This window comes from Haliotis cracherodii, unplaced genomic scaffold, assembly GCF_022045235.1.
Source record: "Haliotis cracherodii isolate W230 unplaced genomic scaffold, xgHalCrac1.p SCAF_6, whole genome shotgun sequence".
Taxonomy (NCBI): domain Eukaryota; kingdom Metazoa; phylum Mollusca; class Gastropoda; order Lepetellida; family Haliotidae; genus Haliotis; species Haliotis cracherodii.
This window is the reverse complement of record NW_027266319.1, coordinates 10,965,979-10,992,252: the sequence shown is the minus strand read 5'-3', so window position 1 is coordinate 10,992,252 and position 26,274 is coordinate 10,965,979. Positions and strand designations below refer to the sequence as shown.

At 40.2% G+C, this 26,274-nt stretch overlaps 1 protein-coding gene across 10 annotated transcripts in view; it reads left to right on the top strand.

Annotated features, from left to right (window-relative positions):
- LOC139446224 (IQ motif and SEC7 domain-containing protein 1-like) overlaps positions 1 to 26,274 on the top strand; it is a 189,174-nt gene that overhangs the window by 140,374 nt on the left and 22,526 nt on the right. For all 10 annotated transcript variants that reach the window (XM_071227552.1, XM_071227560.1, XM_071227559.1 and 7 more), the window contains exons 3-6: positions 134 to 295; positions 12,105 to 12,186; positions 13,026 to 13,058; positions 15,667 to 15,841. In XM_071227552.1, coding sequence (XP_071083653.1) covers positions 134 to 295; positions 12,105 to 12,186; positions 13,026 to 13,058; positions 15,667 to 15,841 — 452 coding nt within the window. The remainder of the gene's footprint in view (positions 1 to 133; positions 296 to 12,104; positions 12,187 to 13,025; positions 13,059 to 15,666; positions 15,842 to 26,274) is intronic.

Genomic DNA, 26,274 nt, shown 5'->3' with positions numbered 1-26,274 from the left:
TGAACCTGAAACAGACTCAATGACTTTCTGTGTTTGTCCATATTGCTCCAATGCCTGGTTTTAGGGGTCCTCAGACTGTGAGTCTGGAGGGTTTGTTTTACTGATGGGTTATGATGTTGCCGTATTGTTTCAGGAAACCAGACAAAGGGTTGAACTTCCTACTAGACCATGGATTTTTAGAAGGCTCCCCACGAAGTGTGGCAAAGTTCTTCATCCTACGGAAAGGTCTAAGCAAGCAAATGATAGGAGAATACCTGGGCAACTTGCAACAACAATTCAACATGGAGGTCCTACAGTGAGTATTGTTCAACTACCGTATTCGACGTAATAAGCGCCCAGGGCGCTTCCCAAATTTGAAGTAGGGTGTAGGGGGCTCTTATTAGAATATTAATTTGGTGGAAAAAACAGAGTTGAAAGATAAATTTTGTGGTTTATGCTGACAGCCTGAACTGTTTATATACGACAGATATATTTTTCAGAATTTAATTGCCCACAATTATGGGTGCATATAACACACAAGTGCGTATTATACACAAATAAATAAGTCTTGTGTACTTTGATCAATCGGAAGGGGTGCTAATTGGGATTGTTCACTTGCCAATATATTAGCAAATGTCGCCGTGGGTGCTTATTAGAGCGGGGCGCTTAATACGTCAAATACGGTATTATCCAAAAAGAGCCAAATATGTTTGATACCCACTGCCAAGATAGTTTTTATAGATGCTGTTGAGCAAAGGTGGCCTATGGTCAAAGGAACTGCACTGTGCTGCGATGCATCGCTTGGAGGTACCTGGATCTGCTCATCATGAGTACGAATCCCAGATTGGCAGTGGGTTAATATAACTGGAATACTGTTAAAAGCGGCGTTAAACCCAACTCACTGACTCGCTCACTCACTCATAATGTTTTATTCTGAGGCATATAGACTAAAGTAATTCTGAACATGTGACTGCAGCAGAGACTGTTTCAAATGATCTGAATAACAGTTATCCAGGGGGCATCAGTGACAAGCTACATGTGGTTCCAAAGTGTCCTTTGCATGTGAGAAGGCGATAAAATAATAACGATCATTTAATGACTGATCGAGTTCAGCAAAGATGACAAATACTTCATGATGCCAGTTTCAAGTATCCACAAGTTGTCTTGTAGCTGTAATTATCCCAAGGGCTGGTTCCAGGGCATTTGTCACTTCTTGGCCACCTAGTGGGATTCATACCATTGGTGAGAAGACTGCCTCATACTTGTGCGTGGATTTATCCAGTTAGGCCTTTTTTGCCTTGTCCATTTTGAATTGATCAATATTTTAGAAGTTATTGCATCAAGCCTTCTAAAGTATCACATTAGGAAATCCAGCCATTAGTCCACCAAGACCCCTATTCTTCACTTTGGGGATCAGCACAAAGTGTTATTGGAATTGCTCTTGCAAATTTTCCTTAAGGTCTTTGACTACATCTTTTTATTTTGGGCAAATTAATGATAAAGTCGTGCTGGGCTTTAAGACCACGGAGAAGTGGGGAAAGATGCTAAGCTGGCGTGGGGGATCCCAAGAAACCATGGAGGCGCACGACAGACGCCATCAATAGTGCTAATGATAAAATAGGACCATGATGGCTCACTCTCTCAAAATCACTCCAGAGTCAAAATAATTCACTCGGAGTTTGCATGTCTCTTAAAAATGGTTGATAATTGCAATGCAAGATGCCATGAAATATTCACAAGGACCCTTGACCAGACAATGTCCATTGCAATGTTGACTGTTGGGAGGTGAACAAAAGCTGCCGAGATGATTTGGGTGATCCGTCGTGGATGTGCGGATGCATGCAGAGAACAGATGGCATAATCTCAGGAGACAAGAGGGCAACACCCTCACTCTCACCCCCTAAATCAGTGGAGGAATTTCACTTGATGATAATTGTTCTCCCATTCCTTCAAGTCCTGGATCAATGACCCAGCACAAGATTATATCTAAATGCTTGTTTCAATGGTCATTGTTTGAGAACAGATGGTGCTGACTGTTTAAAGATTAATATTTCATATTTGCGGCGTCATGATTAGGAATAATAACCTGTTAGTGGGAGATGACAGTGTGGAGTAGCCATCCTTGAACATGGATCATTGGCTCAGTCACTCCAAGCACATGTCGCTCATCTTTCAAAAATGACTCAACAGTCTAACAGTTTTTAGAATATCGGTCAGAATCTTTGTAATTTCATTTTTAATCTATAAGGGTTAGTGAGTATTGTTTTACACCGCTTTTAGCAATATTACAGCAGGGAACACCAGAAATAGGCTTCACACATTGTACCCATGTCGGGAATCGAACCTGGGTCTTTGGTCTGATGAGCGAACGCTTTAACCACTCGGCTACCCGACCGCCCCTTTTAATCTATAAAATAATAGCGAGAAAAAAACAAAAAATCATAAGAAAACTCTGCTAAAAGACTCCATTGTACTGACGGTATCATAAGCATCTGTTTACGAATCACCAAGAAAACAAAAATGGCCAGCATATCCTGCCCTGCATTTAAACCTTCTCTTTACATATCCTGATCATGACATTCTTGATGGATTTTTGCAATGTAAAAATGTCAGTCAACATGTCATGTTGATGAGTGTTTTGTAAAGTTCAGCATTGTTTGGCCCCGAGAGTGTATTCTGGAACAGTACATACTGCTGAAACCAGGCCACATTCTCCAAGAGCCAGGGAGGGGTTGTTATGTGGTTGTAAGTAAGGGGTTGGCTTGTCCTGGTCCTGCACAGATTGCACACATTTTCCTTCTCACTTGAATGTCGCTGCATGCAAATACTACACTTGTAGAGTGACAGCTTGTTCGTCTTGCATTAGAGAACGACCTTTCCCTCACTGAATTTAGCCTGTAGTGGGAACAGAGCCTCCGAATGTGACATTAGTTCGTGTTCAGGGTCATCTCGTTCATATTGATTTACTCCACATATTTTGATTATTCGGAAAAAAACCTTGTTCTGTTGTTGTATGGAGGCCCACCTATTTTATTGATTGTTCTTGGGGCAAGTGTGGCCCAGTTGTCTATGGTGGCGGAATTTGCTGTGCAGAGTTGCATTCCTTGGGCATGTCAGAAAAATATGATGATTATGATCATGGGTTTAATCCCGGTTCGGGCGGTCGGGTAGCCTAGTGGTTAAAGCGTTCGCTCGTCACGCTTAAGACCCGGGTTCGATTCCCGACATGGGTACAATGTGTGAAGCCCATTTCTGGTGTCCCCCGCCGTGATATTGCTGGAATATTGCTAAAAGCGGCGTAAAACCAAACTCACTCACTCACTAATCCCGGTTCACCACGATTATGTTTCTTGGTTTGTCAGCATCATACCTGTGTTTTGGCCAAAGCGGTAAATGTTTGAGACCTGCATCACTTACTGCTTTCCTCCAACATTAAGCTCACATGCAGCGATATAACTTGAATACTGTTCAAAGCGGCGTTAAACCCAACACACTCACTCACAGCAAGGCTATGCTTCATGTCCTTTTGAACAGGTTACGTGTGCTGCCTCCTTTAGTGAGTGACTCTTCGAATTATTTCTCTGTCAAACACAGCTTTGTCAACCTTTGAATGTCTCATAACACACGCATCGATTCCATGTGGGAGGAATTCAAGTCTACTTTGACCTGAATATGAATTCATAACTCGAGAAAACACTGATAAAATCATGACAAGCTGGATTGATAGACTGGGAAGCTCGTTCCACGTGGGCGGCATTCCGAACAATATTCTTTACAAAGTGGATATTTGTTCTTGGACTATGGGCTATTGTTGAAACATGTATAAATGTGGAGGCAGTACCTACATAAACAGTCAGATACACCTACAGCCGATGTATTCATCCTGTAGGCTGAGAGGGCTGATTGTGTGGTCATTGGTAACATATGGAAAATGAAATAGCTTGACCTCATTCGTCAGTGGTAATGTTATGGTATATTATGTTGACATTTGTAGCTTTTTGTATATATCTAATTGGTTGTATTGGCAAGGGTGGTCTCGTCAAAGACACAAACATTCACTTTGTCCTGATCCATGACTGTGGAATATATATACTTTATGAAATGCAACCTAAATTTATATTATATAAAAGCAAGTCCAGCCTGCTTTGTGAATTCCACATTTGCCCAAATTATGATACTGGCTTTGTCAGCACTGTACCAGACGTTTTACCAATATGGTAACTGTCTGTGACCTTACATCACTTCGAGCTTTCCTCCTACATTAGACCCGTGAAGATCCGGGGTAGAATAGGTCTTCAGCAACCCATGCTTGCCGTAAAAGGCGACTATACTTGTCGTAAAAGACAACTTACGGGATCGGGTGGTCAGACTCGCTGACTTGGTTGATGCATGTCATCGTATCCCAAATGAGTGGATCGATGCTCATGATGTCAATCACTGGATTGTCTTATTCACAGACAGCCATCATATAGCTGTAATATTTGTTCAGTGCAGCGTTAAACAACAAACAAACAAGCAAATCCTCTATTAAGTTAGGCTGCCTCTGTGGTCTAGTGGATTCACTCATTCACTTCTTGGACTTGTAGGATTCTTGCACATGTCATTTGCAGCTATTTCAGATGAATATAGAAACCTTCAAATATTCCAAATGCAAAAAATGATGTCATAACCACAAGGTAGTTAAACACAGAGCTCTTTGCTTTACAACCCCTTGGTAGGGATGGCTTGTGTATTTGCCAGCAGCATGGGGGAGTAGTGGGTCCGGAACATGGTCAGTCAACATGGTCCAGGTGTGAATGTGTCTAGCAGGCCATGAAGCGCAAGCTATCACAGCACCGTCACAAGACCTCAACCAGCCCCCAAACACATCACCCCGATGTGGTCTTGTGCACCTACATCGACTCCCTTCTCCTGCTTTGTTTGAGTTCGTGCGTGGGCCATTTTATGCCCTATTCTTCATGACGATAGTTGTCAGGTGTTGGCCTGGAGGAACATTTTGGTCATGTGCAGCCTGGTAAAGGCCACGATGGAGGATGGTTGAAGAATGTAGCAAGATGGTGCAAGACAGGAACATCTACAAATCTTAATTAGCCGAGTTTGAAATCCATTGTTAATTTCATTGTTAGTGCAGGTCTGAAGTTCTTGTATCAGGATTGTTCTGGTAATTTAATATTGTAGTTTGTGCAACAGCAACAGTACTTGCTCGTGCATATTTATTCTACCACAGATACAACCGCCTCCGTGGTCTGGTGGTAGAGCATCTGCCCGGAGAGCGGAAGGTCCGGGGTTCGATCTCCGGCCGCGTCTTGCCAAAAGACGTTAAAAGATGGTACTTGTTGTTACCCTGTCTGGCGCTCGGCATTAAGGGGCTAAAACATGGACTGGTTAGCTCGGAGTCAGGTCTGGTCAGCTAGTTACTCACAGAACAGAGAATGATATGTTTATCAGGAATCTTTAATGAACCTATTTCAAGAGCTAGCCTCTTGGAAAAATATCAAAGTATGGCCTTGTCATTCATAGGAATATAACTGCTGATCTTATCCAACATAACCTGTCTTATTTGATAGACCATAACATCTTTGAAAACAGGTGTTAAGAATATTTATTTGAAAAACATTGAAAGGTTATTTCCATGGATGAAGGATCAGGTTAGGACATCACGTGTTGGAAGCTTCAGATTCAGAGATAGCAATAACTCACCTTCAGAGGCAGATGAGAGAACTTCATCAGGTAGGAAAAAGTAACTTTGAAAATACAAATGAAAGCAAAATCATGAGTCATGGGTAAAAAACGGTTGAAACAGTGTAAGGTACTGCGGTGGCAGTGGTAGTTATCTGAGTTTGGTGGTCTATGTTTGGTGCAGTGGATGATAACAGCTTCCTAACGGGTCCGGTTCCCAGCACCTGGGATGCTGCAGCCCATTTCAAAGTATAGATCCAGATATAACAGTGGGATGCACTCCGAAATTGCCTTTTTATATGAAAATTAATCACACCTACATCTTGTGACGCAAATAGCTGGGGAAAGAGCAGCATCAATCATGTTTCATAGCAGTCAAATGTTATTTTTCGTTTGGTGTTCTGAAGAGATATCACAGATGGAAATAGTTCTTGTTTTTTTTCTTTTTCAAAGTCATCATGAATGTAGTGTGAAAGGAAAGGATACTCTTCAGTGTATGTTACATCTGAGCTGAGTAGAAGTTCACTCATTAAATAGTGTATTGTGAATCTGTTACCCTGTGGAAATCACATTATCAGTGAAAGCCAAAGTGATAATGTTTTTTTATTTAAGAAACATGTATTTATTGCCTTTGTTAAGGATGTGAGATTAATGGTACTGAAGCTGAGTAGCCAGGTAATTTGGGAGAAAGTCAGAAAGGTGAGATGTTGTTGGAATGGTTTTGCATGGCCCTTGACAGCTTGGCAAACAATCCTTGAAATGGATGCTGTAATCTTCCATTGTGTTGCAGCCAATATTTTGCTGCTGAAGTGTAGGTGAAACCATAGCAACTATCAATATTATAACTGCTGTTCCGTACACTTGACGTGGAAAAGGTGCCTCTCAATTTCGACCAATTATTTCAATGGTTTGTCAAAATTGACCAACTTATCGGAGATTTTTGCTATGTCAGGCCCAGTGTTGTGCTTGACGTCTGCTTGGCAGCATCTTGCCGTGTGTGTGGTTAAGATTGGATGGAAATGGTGAATATTTGCTGAAATAATATCTCTGATAGCATTATTTACCCAGTCAATACGAGGGCTGAGATTGTTGTGGAGGGAGAGTCTTTTGTTACTGTGACAATCGTAGGCGATTAATGATGGCCATTGGTGGAAAAATATGACAGTCTGATGGATCCATAAAATGAACATTTTGACAGGTGGAGATATGGCAGACAACCCTGTCCTTACTTCATGTCCGTCATTAATGTGGATTTGAAAAGTCTAATTCCTTATGTTTGATATTGCAGATTCCAAATCTGGACTCTAACTTAATTATGCAATTGTGTAAGTAGCCTATGCTACCGGTAGGGCAGGACATGCTTACCCTTTTTTCGCAAACACCTCGGATTCATTGTGAATTTTAAGTGATCCATTCATATGATTTTCACTTCTTACGCCTTTATGCCCAATAGAATCTGTTTGGCAGATAATTGAGACAAATTGTTCCCAGGTGTTAACATTTCATATCAATGAGTGTGTTATTTCCAAATTATGAAAACAAATTTTATTTGTAAACGGGGTGAGGTGTCTTATTGTTGACACGTGGGAGTCAATTTTGAAACCAAAACAAATGTATATCATCGACACAGAGCCAAGAGAAACACAATATCATAACACAGTGTTGAGGGAGTATTGACTCAATGCTCAGTTGTACTTAGAGCAAATACACCAGCACACTTTCATGTTGGAGATAACTGTTAGAGGTCTCTGACAGATGGGTGAGTGAGGTATATTGGCAATGTGACTGACACAACAGATCGTGCATGCTGATACTGGACCAGGTTCTTTGGCCAAATGCTAGGTTGTATGACGTAGGACCAGTTGACTGCTCACGTTGTTTGCCTTCATAGATACCCTGAAGCTGTTAGCCTCTTATGACGATATTTAGCAGGGCTGCTGGAGTTGGACCACTGATTTTCTGCCTGAATCACGCAAATTGCCTGTTAGTTGTCAATCACATGCATATGACTGCAGGGGCGTCAGTATGATCTGGTATTCATCTTGGTGAATCTGCACAGTGTATGAGACTTGAAAAATGTATTAAAGCTTTGTTTTATTGTACTGTTTTTTTGTGACATGTTCTTTCTTGATTAATTTTAACATGAATTTTGTAAATTGAAAAAATATTTTTTACAAATTTTATGTTATGTTAACATCTACTTCAAATAAAATGATAACTTCAGGACCTGTTCCTCAAAGTTATTTTACCGCTACGTAAGTCAATGCTTAAGTATAGGAGTTACGATCACCTTAGTGCTAAGAGGGTTTTGTGAAACAGAGCCTTAACATTACATGTTTCTGTGCCAACATTTAAGTTAAGAATACTGATATTCAGTTCATGAAAAAAAAATATTACAGAGAATTGAAATTTGTTTTCTCAAAAGGCAAAATAATATATTTTCCTTTTCACGTTTTAAACAATTCTGTAGCACTAGAAGTTAAGTGGACACGTTAAAATGTGTGACTTTCTTCACCGATGGTCCTGCAATTGTAATTGTAGTCATAAAGTAGTGGTATTGATTGTGAGCTCAAGTCCGACGCCGTTCTTGTAAATGAGAACACTGTTCCCGGGACCAAAGTGGGCGATGTTTCACTCATGTCTCATCTACCCCCTTTGATGTTATTAACTGAGGTCAAACCCATTTAAAAAAATGAAATCACCTCACTGTTGTAGATTTATCACTGAAATATTTCACCGAAAGTGGTTGACCTTTTCTGGCTTGTTATTAAACAATCGCATGTATGGAGTTAAAGATCAATGTCAGTGCAACTGGATTTTGGCACGTTGGCTTTAATTGTGATGTTAGCTGTTGATTTGAACGTCAACTTTGGATCTAAAGATCAGCACGGACGTTTGTTACTTTCATAATTCATATGAACAATTAAGTTGATTAGAATCTCAGTGGTGAGTGTGACGTTTCACTATTATTCACTTCCTTGTAAATATCATATACAGTAAGGAAGTAACACTTTCGCTTGAAGTGTTTATATGAAACTGAATCTGATCAACGAAGAGAATCCTATTCAACTTATCTTTTGAATGCGACATCAGATGAGGAAATTATTAATTGTTAGTGTGATATTCTATTTATCAAATGTTAAGATTATAAAAAATGTATGATTATTTTAAAATGATGGTTAAAAGTAGTTTTCTGACCAACTTTTGAAATGGAAGTGTTTATGAATATTATTGTGCTGCATGTGACTATATTAATATTTAAATGAACCTGATCCTAAATTCATTTCAGTATCGTGTATGCTTTTCTTCTTTTATTATCTTTGACAGATCACATGTGTCCCCGAGTTATTTCATGGTCGAACATGGCCACCATCTTTGTGTAACTCTAAACCCCCTTAGCAATCATTAATATTCATGAATTCTATGATTTATTAACTCATCCTACAGTCATTTAGTCAGTACCGAAATAATCACCCGCTTGGAAATGCCTGACAACTTGTTAAGACCTTTGATAAAAACCTCATCCCATCTTCGTAATAAGCCCTTTTGCCTCAGTGGGCTTTCCGATAGCCCCAGGTTGCAGCGTTGTTTGAACTAGAAGCTGGGATATTGGATTCACAATCGGAAATATTGTTTTAGTCTTCTATTCAAGTGGGTTATTTTTCTCTCGCAAGAGCTGAGGGTTTTACCAACCAATATTACCCTAGATAAAGATTAGAGACAAAGTTGCATCAAGAGACAAATGAAAAAATAATCTAATTTGAGTAGAAATTTAGGTCTCCGAGTTGACAGCTTTATGATCGTGTTTTCATATTTTATGTGAAGATGATCTGTAGTTTTTTGCGTTAAACTGACAGGTTTTGAACATCTGACATGAACTATCTGTGTTTTGTTGACAAGCGATTAGGCGGAATTATGATGCACCGAGGGACCTCTTGTACGATTACGTTTGGCTCCCAGGTGAAAATTGATCCTTATCCTGACAGAAAGACAATTAAGAAGGCAGATTCAGCAATAATGAACATACACCTATATTATTAATAATGACTAAATGGCATATGAATGGACGTCGTCGTCAGTGGCGTGGCGTCTGGTGAAATCCGCAAGCTGACATTGACAACACAAAGCGGTGATATTGTCTTGATTTGGCAGTGACAGTTCCAGCTCGGTCTTTGTCAGAACCACTTCTCTGTTATATTCCAGCGTTCATGTCCTTAATGATTAAATCAATGAGTTATTTTGAAATATGGGATTTGAGCAAGGGTTGTGATTATGGTTTTGATTAACAACCCCCTAAATGTGACAATATTTGGCATTTTGAACATGAATTAAATCATTTGAAAAAAGTTACGTGATTCTTTTGTCAGCAACCGCAGATGATACTCAATATTTCAAAAAGGAATTATTCACTCAAAAGATTAGAGTTTTATGACACTATGAAGTTCATAGCGTGAGGGCAGATTTAGTGCAATGTAATTGAGGCCTACATTAAAAATCTGGGTCTGACAATTGGGTCTTGGGGACAGTGTGATGCATAGCAGATGTAATCAAAAGTCTTACTCTGTCCAACAAACGTTACAAGATTGGTTCCTGCATAAGAAAGACAGACAGTCTGTATTAGCAAAAATGATTAGCAACTGAACATTTTTTTATTTTCTCTTTCTTTAATCTCCTTGAAAAAAGTGTAATATCATTACGTTAGCAGTGGAGGTGTCTTAATCGTAATTAAGCTGGAGTCAGTGTATCATGGTTTTTTTTGGAGATTAGGTAATGGTGTAATCAAATTGAAGCGTTGGGAAGTGGTAGGGGTTCCTGCAGGAGTGATTGCTGCCCAACTGGCCAATCTGGGTTGTGGATCCGATCCGATCACTGCCACCGGGTCTTCGTTAGGGTTGTCATTGGCAGGGCCTTGCAGTCTTTGTCCTCCTGGGTGTGAACAAATCTAAACACCAACTCTTAAGTTGACAGCGTTGAAAAATAAGGGTTCAGTTTTCTTAATGACCTCCCAAGATAATTATCTTTGTGCCAAATCTTTAGCAAATATCCTCATAAGGTTGCAGAACGGAATTAACTCTGACCGTGTTTGAAAAGAATTAAGTTCGGGATCACAGATCTTATTCTCAAATGGTGTCATTTGGGTTGAGAGGATTTAATTTTGGGGGAAACAATGCTGTTTAAAATGATGATCTTGTTAAACCTTGGTGCTAAGTCTTGTCCGGGAGAACCCAAACAGAAAATAAGACTGGGCTCAGACTCTTTAATAAAACCAGAACTGGCAATGTATAAACGGTTGTTATTTTTTCTACACGCTTCTCTGAAAAAGGTCACAAATTGGTGTTAAGTGTTTAATTAAACTGTAGAATAATGATTGATATGGAAATATTTTAGAGCTGTATAAATTATGAAATTGTTGGCTTACGTGTCCATTTGGTAAAATGTCTCCAAAGGTGACACATTTCATATGTAAAGTGTTTCCCATAATTAGGCAGTCTGGTTGTAGGGAGGGGTGAAAGTTGGCTTCAAAGACAGAGCAGACTTCAAAGACAAGCATTTCGAAACAAGTTATGTATGTTCTGATTCCTGGTTTTGAAGACAGATGGTTAACTTTAATGCTGGTAGTTTGGTTGTGAGAAGCGTAAAGGAGAGCTTGTGGTGGGAGAATAATTGAAACATGCAGTTAATCAACTTCAAACATTGCCCACGACCATGCATGGCGAATGCATCAACTACGTACATCGCAACTTTCTCAAAAGGCTTTGATTATACATAAAAGGTTAGGACAAAACTAAGTTGTGGGAGGATCTAGTTGAATGCTGTCAAGTAGTATCAAAGGGTTTTGAGGTGTATTGATAAAATTCAGAACAATTTCTTCCATGTGTCAATCACACGTCTAAGCCATGGAACAGCGTGGTATAAACTGATGTTTGTTATGTTACGTATGTAACAAAGTTCAAATCACCATTTCCACAATTTAAGTTCCATGTGTTGTGGGTTGGTTGTCAGAGACTCATTGAATTCTTTACAAATGGTTTAGTCTGATGTTATAAATGAGATTGTGCTATCAGTAAGCGGAATGGTAATGGTGTTACAGCCGGTACAGAAACATGTGTCTCTTCCTGTAGTGCTGCATCAGTCTTCACAGTGTCATCTGTAGTAAGAATTATTTTAGTGTGGAATGAACGTTCAATTCAAAGACAAATCTTTGCGGAACTTCATCACCAGTATCTTTGAAATGAATTGACAATGGACATGATTGTAGAAGATTCCTTGTCAGACCTACATTCAGAATCCTGGTCAAGTTGGTATTGATGTATTGACCAGTGTCTCAGACAAGGAGTACCATGCCCATGCCGATCTATAGCCAACACCCCCTGATGCGTTAACCTCATCATGCCCACTAGGATTCATCCTTGTCCAAATATTGACATCCGTATTTCTTGTTTCAGCTACTTCACGGAAGAAATTGACTTATCTGGACTTCAGGTGGACGTTGCACTACGAAAATACCAATCCTACTTCAGAATGCCGGTCAGTTGAATATTGGGATGTTTTTTACAATAAATTGTTTTTTAGATATTTTACGTCACTTGATGAATGAATGCAGTGCTTCATTGATCTGTCGACCCGTGAAGATCCGGGGTACAATAGGTCTTCAGCAACCCATGCTTGACCCCCGTGAACATCCGGGGTAGAATAGGTCTTCAGCAACCCATGCTTGCCCTAAAAGGCGACTAGGCTTGTTGTATGAGGAGACTAACAGGATCGGGTGGTCAGGCTCGCTGACTTGGTTGATGCATGTCATCGTATCCCAATTGCATGGATCAATGCTCATGATGTCAATCACTGGATTGTTTGGTACAGACCGCCGTCATATAGCTGGAATATTGCTGACTGCGGCGTTAAACAGCGACAAACAAACAAATCATTGACCTGTCTTATATCCTGATAGCTATATATTTCATCCTTTCTGTTTTTTGTCACTAGGCCTATACACAATCCATATGAAACTCAGCTTAAACTGAATTAGGATGTGATAACTTGTAAGACGAATTTTTTCATACCATTCCTACCCTTCCATTAACCTATCAATCAGTTGATATAAAATGACAAATATGATATTTATATATTTATAAGTTGTAGCGTTTCCATATCAATAATGATTATAATAATATCATTTTACCATAATATTTGTAACAGATGATTAACAAATGTCATAACTATTGAAGAAATTCAATGTTATGTCTTTAGTAAAGAGCTTGCATGTTGCACAACTTGCTGTTGAAAAAAGTGAAATTGACGGAGGAAATTGACATGACATGTTGCATTACAAAGTGTTGATCTCGTGATTAAATCTGTTTTGTTCCCAGGGTGAAGCCCAGAAGATAGAGAGATTGATGGAGGTAATGAAACATTTATTGAAGCCCTCGTCCCCACGCTCCCACTGTCTTTTCCCATTCTTACGCTTCATGGAAAATTACCAAAAGCAGATGATTGGTCATCGTCATAACTTATTCAACATGTCGACAAAAAAGAGCTAATTATTTACACGTGATCATTTCCTGTGCATTACCATAGAAGTCATGCTTGCTTCAAGGCACATCTTGATAATGAACCGTTTCCAGATCAGTTTAGTAGAATAGTTAGGCTACAGTTGATTCAACATGGTAAATATCAGCAAGATACTTTGGTAATTGCCTTTGTTGTATGGTAACATGTTATTTATTTATTTTGAAATATTTCCTTGTTTTCCTAGAGTGAAGCTGTGCTAAGCTTTAAAGAGAGTTTTAAAAAATAAATTGTGTGAAACTAAACATATATTTTTTTTAAACCCAGAAAAAACATCTTTATAATAGGGTTTTACATTATTTACACAATAGTTCCCATTTTACAATACCAAACAACATCATGCTACTCTAGAAAGGAAATATGTCCAGAAGTACTACTTGGTGGTCTCGGCAATCTCTGTCCAAAACAGGTGCTTTGTTTCGCTCTCTGTTACGGTGATAGCAAACACGCGAGGGAGAATTTTCTTCTTCAAGGATCTGCAAAAAGCATTATTGTTAGCATCTCTTTGTCAGGGAGTTAGGACCTCGATTTTTTTATGAAAAAAGGCACCTTTGAACTCCAGTGGCCAGATAGGCTGACCCAGCTGCTGTTTGTATTATCGCAAAACAACAAAATATGAGTCCAAATCCTGGGAATGTCTCTTACAAGAACAGTCAAATCTTTGGGTGGCATGTTCAAGAAATGAGAAATAGGTTTTGGGCTGGGTTATCTTGTGGCTTGAGATGGGTAATTATATAGGGAGACCTCGTGGAATGCTTTTTGTAGAGGAAAAACTTGCTGTTGATCATCTGTGAGGAGTACAGGCCTGTTTTGAAATAGTCTGAATTCTTGGACTTGAGACTTGAACAGCTTGGCCGACAGAGCAAGACAGAAACCAATTCCTGGATTCTGGACTGCCTTGATATGTAGCTGTTAAAAAAAATAAAATTAAAAAAAATAGGTGCCTCAAAATATTGTCTCATGCATCCTACAAGGCTGAAATACATAGCTGTAGAAAAATAACATTGTCTCATGTATCCTACAAGGCTGAAATACATAGCTGTAGAAAAATAACATTGTCTCATGTATCCTACAAGGCTGAAATACATAGCTGTAGAAAAATAACATTGTCTCATGTATCCTACAAGGCTGAAATACATAGCTGTAGAAAAATAACATTGTCTCATGTATCCTACAAGGCTGAAATACATAGCTGTAGAAAAATAACATTGTCTCATGTATCCTACGAGGCTGAAATACATAGCTGTAGAAAAATAACATTGTCTCATGTATCCTACAAGGCTGAAATACATAGCTGTAGAAAAATAACATTGTCTCATGTATCCTACAAGGCTGAAATACATAGCTGTAGAAAAATAACATTGTCTCATGTATCCTACAAGGCTGAAATACATAGCTGTAGAAAAATAACATTGTCTCATGTATCCTACAAGGCTGAAATACATAGCTGTAGAAAAATAACATTGTCTCATGTATCCTACGAGGCCAAATGTTTAGATATTGATTTTGTACAGGTACATATTCCTGTGTCATGATAAGGATTACAAGTTACTGTTGTGTATAGATGTGTCAATCAGTGCAAAGATTCATGTAACTTCTTTCAGTGGCATTTTGAAGTTGGAGTGATGAAGTATGACGAGTTCTATGGATGAACAACTTCTTTATTACAATTCAAGAGATTCATGTAGATAAACATGCTTTAGCAGATAACCTGTTTATTAAAATCTTTTTGACGTAATGAGTATAGAGTAGTACATACAAATTAGATAATATTGTCATCCCAAAAGTTTTAAATAATTTTTGAAGCCCTAGCCACTGCAGATGCAAAATACAAATACCATTTATCACAGCTCAACCAAGAAAATCCAGGGTCTTCCAACATTCAGTCTCGTGTATATTCTTCCTCTAATGTCCGGATAGAGAATAGGTCTTCAGCAACCCATGCTTGCCCTAAAAGGCGCCGATGCTTGTCATAAAGACGCGACTAACGGGATCAGGTGGTCAGGCTCGTTGACTGGGTTGATGCATGTCATCGTATCCCAATTGCGTGGACCGATGCTCATGATGTCAGTCACTGGATTTTCTGGTCCAGACTCGATTATTTACAAACCGCCGTCATATAGCTGGAATATTGCTGAATGTGGCATTAAACAACAAACAAACAATATCACAGCTAGTTTATTTATAATAAAGTCACAGAAACAATTCCAGTGAAATATGATTGTCTAACAGTTCATGTTCAAGTCTATTTGGGGCGGTCGGGTAGCCTAGTGGTTAAAGCGTTTGCTTCCGAAGACCAAGGTTCGATTCCTGACAATGTGTCCCCAGCCATGATGTTGCTGGAATTTAGCTAAAAGCGGCATTAAACCATACTCACTCACTTACTCACTCACTCAAGCCTATTCAGCCACTAAGCTGAAACTCTACTGTGTTTTGTTGCAGGCGTTTGCAGACCGATACTGTGTGTGTAACCCGGACCAAATCAAGAACTTTAAGAATACAGACACTATCTTCCTCCTGGCCTTCGCCATCATCATGCTCAACACTGACCTCCACAATTCCAACATTAAACATGACCGCAAGATGAAACTGGAAGACTTCATAAAGAACCTCAGAGGTATGTTGCTTCAAGTCATACCTTAAGATCCACCCCTTGCAGATTTAGGGTTAGAACAGAAACCGATGCTTGTTGTAAATGGCAACAGAATAGATGCAGGTGGTCAGGCTGGTGACTTTGCTAATTGTTGGTCATCTTTATCTGATGGTGGGGACCATGCTCATCATATCAACCACTGGTTTGTGTGTTCCAGAGTACTTTATTTCAGGCATCATATTGCTGGAATTCTGCATGTGGAGCTGAACAAATACAAAATTTCTGAAAACCCATGAGGTTTTTACTCTTGGGTCATGGAGATGGCTATGTCTCCAGTAGCCAATGCTTGTCAAAAGTTGGGACTGATACGTGGATTGGGTGGCTGCAAGGTGTGTCATCATTCCCTGCATTCAGGGGATGTCATTTGCGTGTCATCTTCCATGTAGATTCATCCTATAGCAGACAGTATCTCCAGTTCCCATTTAAATTTTGTTTGTTTTCTTTGTTGTTTAACGCCACACTCAGCAATATTCTAGCTATATGACGGCTGTCTGTAAATAATTGCTCACTTTGTCGAAAAGATCTGTAAAAAAATGTGTTTCAAAGATAAGTAGAAATGCTGAGTAGGTCACTGTATAAGATGGAAAAGAAAATGTCAGCTATGAATAAAACAGTAGATAAGATGGCCGACATCTGTAGTAGGGAAAGCAGGTTATCACTACAGCCCCGAAGAGAAGTGAGAAGTTGTCAGAAGAAAAAGAAAAAAAACACATTTATGGTTTAACTGATATCATGATAATTGCTGTCCGGTTCCTGTAAGGTGATCTCACTTGTTGCCCCTGCCGTCCAGCACAGGCTGTCACTACCCCCCAGTCCCCATCCTCATCACCCTCACTGACACCATGACTGTGTGTGGGTGGGGTGCCTTCAGCTGTCACTACCCCCAGTCCCCATCCTCATCACCCTCACTGACACCCTGACTGTGTGTGGGTGGGGTGCCTTGAGCTGTCACTACCCCCCAGTCCCCATCCTCATCACCCTCACCGACACCCTGACTGTGTGTGGGTGGGGTGCCTTCAGCTGTCACTACCCCCAGTCCCCATCCTCATCACCCTCACTGACACCCTGACTGTGTGTGGGTGGGGTGCCTTGAGCTGTCACTACCCCAGTCCCCCATCCTCATCACCCTCACTGACACCCTGACTGTGTGTGGGTGGGGTGCCTTGAGCTGTCACTACCCCCAGTCCCCATCCTCATCACCCTCATCGACACCCTGACTGTGTGTGGGTGGGGTGCCTTGAGCTGTCACTACCCCCAGTCCCCATCCTCATCACCCTCACCGACACCCTGACTGTGTGTGGGTGGGGTGCCTTCAGCTGTCACTACCCCCAGTCCCCATCCTCATCACCCTCACCGACACCCTGACTGTGTGTGGGTGGGGTGCCTTCAGCTGTCTCTACCCCCAGTCCCCATCCTCATCACCCTCACCGACACCCTGACTGTGTGTGGGTGGGGTGCCTTGAGCTGTCACTACCCCCAGTCCCCATGTGGGTGGGGTGCCTGAGCTGCATGTTGTAGATCACAGACTGTCACTACTCTATACTCGTGTGTGGGTGGGGTGCCTTGAGCATCACCTTGTAGATCACAGGCTGTCACTACACATGTGTGGGTGAGAAGTGGTGTAATTGGTCTGCCTTGTTGCCTGATGACATATAACATAACACTGCCACCCACTGTACACTCTAGGATAACATAGACAAGAACACCCAAATATTTCATTTCATTTCACGATTTCTCTATATCAGCGAAGGCGTAGTGATATAACCTCTCTGCCCACAGTTTGTTTATGAAATGCTGGCAATGAATGCCCTTCAGTTGAGAGTTAGGATTAGACGTGTCAGAAGCCCCTATCACAGGATATGGTTTACATTGCTTTTGATAGCTGATAGTGTTAATATTGCTGTGTTGTGTGAACCTGTTTAGAATAGTTCTGATATGAGCAAGTAAATGTTGAAAAAGGTGGATATATGATACTGAAATCATGTCAACAGTTAAGTTCCTGTTGAAATAACTTAAATATCATTTAATTTAAAAAAAATGAAGTCCCACTCAATGAAACATCACAAGAGTACTCCCAGGCAGACTTCTCATTCCATTTACTTGACAACCAGCATAGGTTGCTGGGTAGACTTGCACAAGTCTTTAAGGCAATAATTATTAATTTAAATCATAATTTTTAAATTATATAAGTAATATGACTGTCCACATATCTAGCCTTGAGTCTGGACCAGACATTCCAGCGATTGATATCATAAGCATCCACGCATTTGGGATCGATGAAATGCATCAACCAAGTCAGCGAGCCTGACCACCCGATCCTGGTAGTCGCCTCTTACAACAAGCAAGGGTTGCTGAAGACCTATTCTTAACCAGTTAGAACAAACCGTGTTGTGTACATACAAGTAACATGCTGGAAGATGCTAAGACAGCAGATGTTTCCTTCCCAGGAAGTCTCTCCTCCTGTTGGGAGGGTCTGCGTTATCAGCCGAGATCCTGGTGCCATGACCTTGGCGGGGTCACTGATGATATTGTTGTCATCATATCGTGCTATGAACAGGCTGGTTCCCCGATCTGCCCATTTCCTGAAAGTTTCATACAATTTGATAAGAACAATCTTGAGCAGACGTGACTTTCATTGCTTTCATGTTTTATTTGTTCTTACGATGCTTAAAGAAGATGAAATTGGTCTGGGCTATCTTATCATTGAGATGAAGGTTATTCCTAATGACTTTGTTAAATTTCCAGTGAATTCTCGTTCAATTTTGCCAGCCAAGTGAAAAGATTTACATTAATGGAATGGCAATTGGCTCAGTTCAAATCAGTTCCTGTGATAAGGCTCTCTGGCTGACTTGTAGAGCGTCTGAGTTTTAATAGGAGTTTAATGAAGGTTGTAGCGTGGATGACCAGTGCATCAAGTGTATGTCAAACTAATGGAATCTCTCTTACGTAATCCTCCCCTCCCCGTCTCCTGCTCTGATAAAACTGTCTGACTCACCTTTCCAACATTATCAGTTGAACTGAATACAGGTTCAGGGCTGGTATAGTTTTAATGGCATTCTATTATAGTATAAATATCATTTTGATGGGTGGATAGGCAGATATTTTGTTTTGGGGGCAAGTAAGGATAACAGTAGGTAGGGCATTGTTCACCATTTACTCTTGCCCCTAAACCGATAAGGATTCATGTTCAGGGCTGGTAATCTTGTAAGAATAGCCCCCACTATGATGTTCTGCCATGTTTATGCTGAGATAACATTGCAGTGTTTATAAAGTGTATGCTGTCTGTTTACACTGTTAGATGGCTCTTGGTGTGTTTTTATGAGGAAAATGCACTGATCCAAACACACACACACACACACACACACACACACACACACACACACACACACACAGAGTAATTAGGAAAGAGACTAAGCAAGTCCAGGTCATTTTGTCCGATTATGTGTTCAGGTGCTCAAAAAGATTACTTCTTACATAAAAGTAACATTTTGTGTCACACTGATAATTAGTTTATTTTAAAGGATTCTCTTTTTGGCCACGGTCCCACCCAGTACTAGTTACATTAGGCCAGAAATTTTAAGTGGTTTTCATAATGAAAATTGAAAAAAATAAATTGGAAAAGCACTATTTTTCTAATTCCACAGAATGCAAAGTAACAAAAACTTGTCCATGAATAGTTCTACTGCAAGACCGACAAGACAAATAAACTAACACTGCTCGTATGGCAACATAGTCGAATAACATTTTGAAGAACAATAAAACAAAACAACTCTATTTTTTTAATGTGTCTCTTTTGCCATCTACCAATTAAGATTTTTTACAAATATGAAAAAGGTTTGACCTTATCAGATGACCCGTGAAGATCCGGGGTAGAATAGGTATCAAGCACCCCATGTTTGTTGTAAAAGGCGACTATGCTTGTCAGGCTCGCTGACTTGGTTGATGCATGTCATTGATCCCAATTTCATGGATTGATGCTCATGATATTAATCACTGGATTGTCTGGTCCAGACTTGATGATTTACAGACTGCCGTCACATAGCTGGAATATGGCTTAGTGCGGCGTTAAACAACAAACAAACCAACCGACCTTATCAGTCAGTTGAACTAAGCTGCATTTTAACCCAATATTCCTGTTACAAAGAGAGCCATCAGGGTTAGACATATTGAAGGAGTGAAAAAGAGAAGAATGTTATTGTTCATGGCCCCACTGTGTAACCTCTTGAAGATAACACTTTGCATAACTCTTTTACTTCTGTTATTATTATATAAACTTAAACAGCAGCTTCCACTGTCAAGCATTTCCCCGTAAATCACATCCTCGTCACCTGAGTATTGTTCCTTTACATATTTGAGATCACACGTTTTAGGATATGATTGAAGTGTGTTTTGTTTTATTATTGGTACTGTAGACAGTGTGTGTGTATTTAAAGAGGGTGGACTAGGTATAGGCGACGGCTTGCTCTCGGATAATAACAGTCTGGAGACAGCAGGGAAATGCCTTGTATTTTTTTTGTCGGCTTGATTTTTTTTTTTGTAAGGAGGCGTAATTGATTTGCCAGACGTTGTGCCTAATGAAGTGTAATTCTATCAGGACTGGCATCGTGTTTTACCTAATGCATATGTCGTTTGTTGGAGCCGCTAATAGACTTTCAGCTTGCCCAATAGTAGCCTTGCACCAAGGCTTTACTGATTGATAAGTCCATGGATGTATAGTATTTTCATCCTAACAGTAGGCACGCCAGAAACCTATGATTGTGGGTTCGAATCCTGGTTCACCCCAATTATGTTTCTAGGTTTGTCAGCTCCATACCCGAGCTCGTGGGTTTCACCAAAGTGGTAAACGTCCGAGACCTGCATCACTTGGGGCTTTCCTCCCACATTAAGCTGACGCGCCACGATATAACTGGAATACTGTTAAAAGCGGCGTTCAACCCAGCTCACTCACACTCATTATCCTAACAGTCGGCAAGTTAGATTCTTTTATTGGGACAACTTATTCTTATTATTTATGTCATCTAGAAAATGATTTAAACTAATAACCATTTCCTTAGAGACGTTTGCAAGTCTAGCCCAATAGAGGAAAGTTTCATGGAAAATGCATGCTATTGGTTAAGACTGGAAATTGACAGGAGGAGATTGGGTAGAGGTTAATGAAGTCGGGTTAGGCTCAGTTGACCTGGCTAGTACATGTGTTCACATCATCTTAATGCCCACACTGTTGATGTAAAGACACCATTAGCTTTGTTGGCTACATGATACTGGAGGAGGCAGGATCTGGGACACATGTGCCTATGTCTTTCTGACATCTGCTGTGTGGAGGTTTACCATTCTGTATGTAGTGACCTGATCCCTTACTGTCACCTTAGTGCACAAGCTGGTTCTCAGTAGAGCAGATGCTTCCAGGAAAGCCAAGGGACATCTTTGAAATTTGAAATTTTGTACCCACATGAAATAAACTGTTAATTTGCAAGTGCTGTGCGATCGGAATTGCTTGATGGATTGCCGCAAACTCTCCATACGTCAGTAATTTGTTTTATCTGAAACGTACTCCCTAGGTTCTTGGGTGTTTTTTTATTTGTTTAAACATGCCATGTTGGTACTTGTTGAAAAGAGCAGAAAATTTCGTTCAGTTTGGATGGTAACATTATGGATTTTGTTTTACAGAACAGACTTTGAAGTGTCTAATTTAATGACTCTCTCAGAGGAACTTAACAGAGGAATGAGAGTAATCAATAACTGCATATCATTGCTTAGCAATCAGCTCAATCATCAACACTGCGCAGTGCCTGGTTAAATCTACATCTAGATCGCTAATATTGTACAGAAAGTAAGTTTTATAACCCCCAGTGACTGATGGCAATGTTGATTAACTCATCTCAAGTCTTTAGTTGGGAAGTCCAAGGGCATGGAGTCCTTGGCGATTTCCGATAGTCTGACCAATGTTGATTTGTCTGGTCACAATGCCTGCAAGTCTGTGCTAGACTGTATCTCGGTCCCGCCGGTCATGTTCCATGTCAGTTTGTCCAATCGACCCAAGTCTGATGTATGTTGGTGGCAGCGGTGGTGTTTCCACTCCAGTGCTTGTGGTAATTGCTTGTCATCTTCTGTGTGTTCCTGTGTGATCTGTGATGGTCGGGGCAAGCTGTACTGATAGACACAGGACTATTTTGGGGACAGATGGAGAACATGAATATATGCATGTAGTGCTTGCTGATTGAAGTTGAACCTCCCACAACCAAACTGATAAATGTCCGTCCAGATTGCTTGTATGAATGCTGGTTGGAAATCATGAATTATTATGAAGAACAAGATTTGTTTCAAACTGGACAGGCTTATGATGAAATGCCTTATGAGATATTTATGTGTTTTATCTTGGACAAGTTATTTCCTCAGCAAGATTTGTACATGTGTATAGGTAAGGTTAAGTAGATAAGTAATTTAGTTGCGTCCTATCGATAGTATGTTATAAATCACTTAAGTCCTGTCGTGGATTAGATTGTATCATCTCATTTAGGAGATAGCTGGATATATTTGTGGCAGATCTATTTCCTCTTATTTGTAATTCCAGCTTGCTTCTAACATTTGATTATTTCTTGATATCTGGAATAATTTTGCCTAATTTATGATCATCTTTGTGGTCTGGCCAGGTATCGTCTCTGGAAACAGTTGGTAGTTGTGGAATAGCTCTGGGGAGATTTACTCATTGCTTAACATTCTCAAGGAGATATTTATAGTACTGATTGTAGGATTGGATTTTCAAAACTAGTATCTTGTATGAAGAGAATCAAGACTTTTATTGTACAAAAACGCCCACTTGGGACATTGTAGGAATAGAACATGATATGTCAGCAATAAGAACATGGCAAATGGTTATACATGACATACATGCATGAAAACATGATGATAATGAAACTTAGAGTGACAAGACCCGATCCTGTGTGATAGATTATATAAACTATATCATAAACTAGTTCTTATCTGGTTTCACTGGCAAGAACTGATCAGAAAGAGATAATAGCTGAAGATATTCCTAGCGTTCAGAGTGTCACCCACGCGGCAGACGTTAAATGGTGGCTTGAGGGGATGCATCACAACCACCAGTCTAACTCGGGATGATCATCAAGTTCATCTGATTGAACGCTTCACACTTGACTTTTATGCCGACTTCAATTTAGCTTGTAGCTAGTTCTTAGGCACCAGCTCAATAATAGTGAACACGTGTCATTTCTTGAAATAACTGCTAAATGAATTTCTACCAACAGCTCAAACATTGTTATCAATCTGTTCAAACTGGAACGGTTTTACTGAAAACAAGAATTACTTGGATATTCCTGTGGGCAAATTCTGATTAGGGAACGGGAAAGTAGAGCTGAGTTTTTTTATAGCTCTCGTCAGTTCTGATGACTATATTTTGGTGAAGTTTGCTTTACTTTCTCACACAAAATTTTTATTTGCTCACAAATTAGTGTTGTGTGTACCATTTTTATTTGTGGGTTACTGAACTGTTTGGATATAGTTTTGCCTATACAGTGTATCAGCTCTTATTCTCTACATGGCCAGGAGGTGAAGATGGCCCAGTGGTCTCGCCTGTTGCAAATTGATGTGCAGAGTTGCATCCCTTTGCCAGGATCAAATGTTCCTGGGTTCAAATGCAAGATATGGTTTAGGTGCTTGGTCTGTCAGCACATATACCCATGCTAATGGGTTTCACCAGATGGTAAACACTTACAAGCTGCATCCGCAAAAAAAACCTCACTCTCTCACTCACTCACTCACTCACTCACTCACTCACCTGACATTCTCCTCACCGGGGAAACTGAAATACTTGTCATTAAAGGCGTTTAGCAGTGTTGCATGATAGAACTTTAAGTTCCAATCTACAATCCCATTTTCTCTCGGACAGGAACATTCAGCTTATTGATTTTGTAGACGCAGCATTTCTTTGAAGCTTGGAGTACGTAGAATTCCTCAAGGGGCTGTAATACCTTCAACAGATAGGTCAGTAGATAGTTATTCCAAGAAAACTGATGCCAGGGAGATGTCAGTCAAGGACGGTCATTAAGACATCTTCAAGAAGCTTCTGTTGGAATTGGGCTGGGACTGACAGACAAGAAATTGCTCACCTTAGGGGTTGGTCATCTCTTTGGTTGGGGTTTTAATGTAGAGATTCTTCTTGTGGATAAATTCTGGGAAGGTTGTTCTTAAAAGACATTTTCAGAATATGACATGGTAGAAGGTTACAAGAAATGTACTGAATATGAATGGTCCCATTGTAGTTTGAGTTGTGAGATGGCTCTAAATTTCCATATGTTAGCCTGTGTGTTGGGGAATAACAGTTTATCGCCTATGCTAGCATGTTATATGGAGAATCATTGTGAATGCCATGAATAAATGAAAAACGCTAGATGTGCAGACATACCATTGGGATTCAAGGTCAGAATGGGTCCTCTGCACCCGAATCTTGGCGTAATTATGTGTTGTTTAACGCCTAACTCAGCAATATTTCTGTATGTGACGGGGGTTTGTAAATAATGTTGTCTGGACCAGACAATCCAGTGATTGACATTATGAACATTGAACCAGGCAATTGGTTTGCAATTACAATCATGACATGCAATCAACCAACCCACCTGACGGATCGCCTCTTACGATAAGCATAGGTTGATGGTTAATAGGGGACCATTGTTCTTACCTGGAATCCCTGTGGATTTGCTAATCATAAGAAAAAACAGAAATGAGGATTAGATGGTCATTAAGGTGTGGATTTTTGCTCATGATATCAACCAATGGCTCAGACTCCTATTCTTGACAGCTATGGTATTGTTTGAGCATAAACTGTGCCTAAAACAGCATTCAGTCACTTTCTCAATCTGTGTTAGATTCCGGGGTAGAATAGGTCTTCAACGATCAATCTGTGTTGAGGCACAGATGAGACTGAACCTAGCTGTATCTAAGAGTGTAGAGCAACAGTTTAATAGCTTGAGTTTGCAGTAATAAACATGACCATGTGCCACAAGATGTCAATGGAGGTACAGAGAGCCTGCTGCTTCAGCTGGGGGTACTCCGCTGACATTTTCCTGATAATCCAGTTTATATCCCACCAGCTAGGGAAGATGGCCGAGATTAGTCTCTGGCATGTTTGTTATATTTACCTACTTGGATGTAGGTGTGAAACATGGCCAACCTTTCGTGACATTTGACTGACCTCCCATGATTCCAGTGATGGTTGTTGTGATTCTGTGGCCAATGTATGTTAGTATTGCTGCAATCTTCAGCTCATGTGGTCTGTTATGCCTGGAAGGAAGGCTGGAGCAACCATGGTATTCTCATTATTGTATCAGTGTAATCACGATGTTTGGACAGGCACTGATGGAGACTCGGTGAACCTGTGCTAACCTTGACTTCAGCCAGTATACCACTGGGACCAATATTTGTAGTCCTTGATCCCAGGCTTCTTCAGATGTGACCCAGCAGGTGGGAGATGGACATATATTCATGTTAATCAGACACCTTGGCAGTAGTTTCTGTTTCGAATTATTGCCATCATACACAATCATATTCTATCCTACATTCTGCTTTTTAATTTCTGTTTTACACAGCCTTTCAACCTTTTGCAACAGTGAGATACATTCCTAGCCAATAACCCATGAAGATCCAGCTAGAATGGGTCTTCAGCAACCCATGCTTGTTGTAAGAGGCGACTTACGGGATCGGGTGGTCAGGCTCGCTGACTTGGTTGATGCATGTCATCGTATCCCAATTGCGTAGATTGATGCTCATGATATCAATCACTTGATTGTCTGGTCAATCATATAGCTGGAATATTACGGAGTGCGGTGTTAACAAAAAAAACAAAAAAAAACTAGCCAATTTGCACACCACCATATAGTTATCAAGCGAGCAAAAAGAAGACAATACAAATTCTGTTGCCAACTTTTAGTGATTTAGTGAATCAAACCTGGTAAACCTATGACCCAAATCTGCACAGGTTGGCCTTGCAAGGAAAGTCACCTTCACTATCAGATATATGTACATGGTTTTCTCAGCATGAGTAATGGAACTTAGTTACCTCTGTCTAAAGGGTTCTGAAGAAAACAGTAAGGAAAAGCGCTGCACTAGATGCACACATATATCCCTTGAGGGTCCTTACTGATAGGGTAATGTATAGGAACATCTAATGCTGCTCTAACACATTACCGGTATCAACACGACAACACCTCTCTGCCCTAGAAGGCTTCGTCATGTTTATAGCTGACTGTGGTGTTAGCTTATGTTGCCAGAGAACATGTCCAGATCCCTAGGGAGTTTCAAGATAGGCTACGTATTTCCTAGTCTGGGCTTTTTGGGTGAATCCATGTTGATTTGGTGGAAGTGGGGAGGTGTGAGGAAATGTT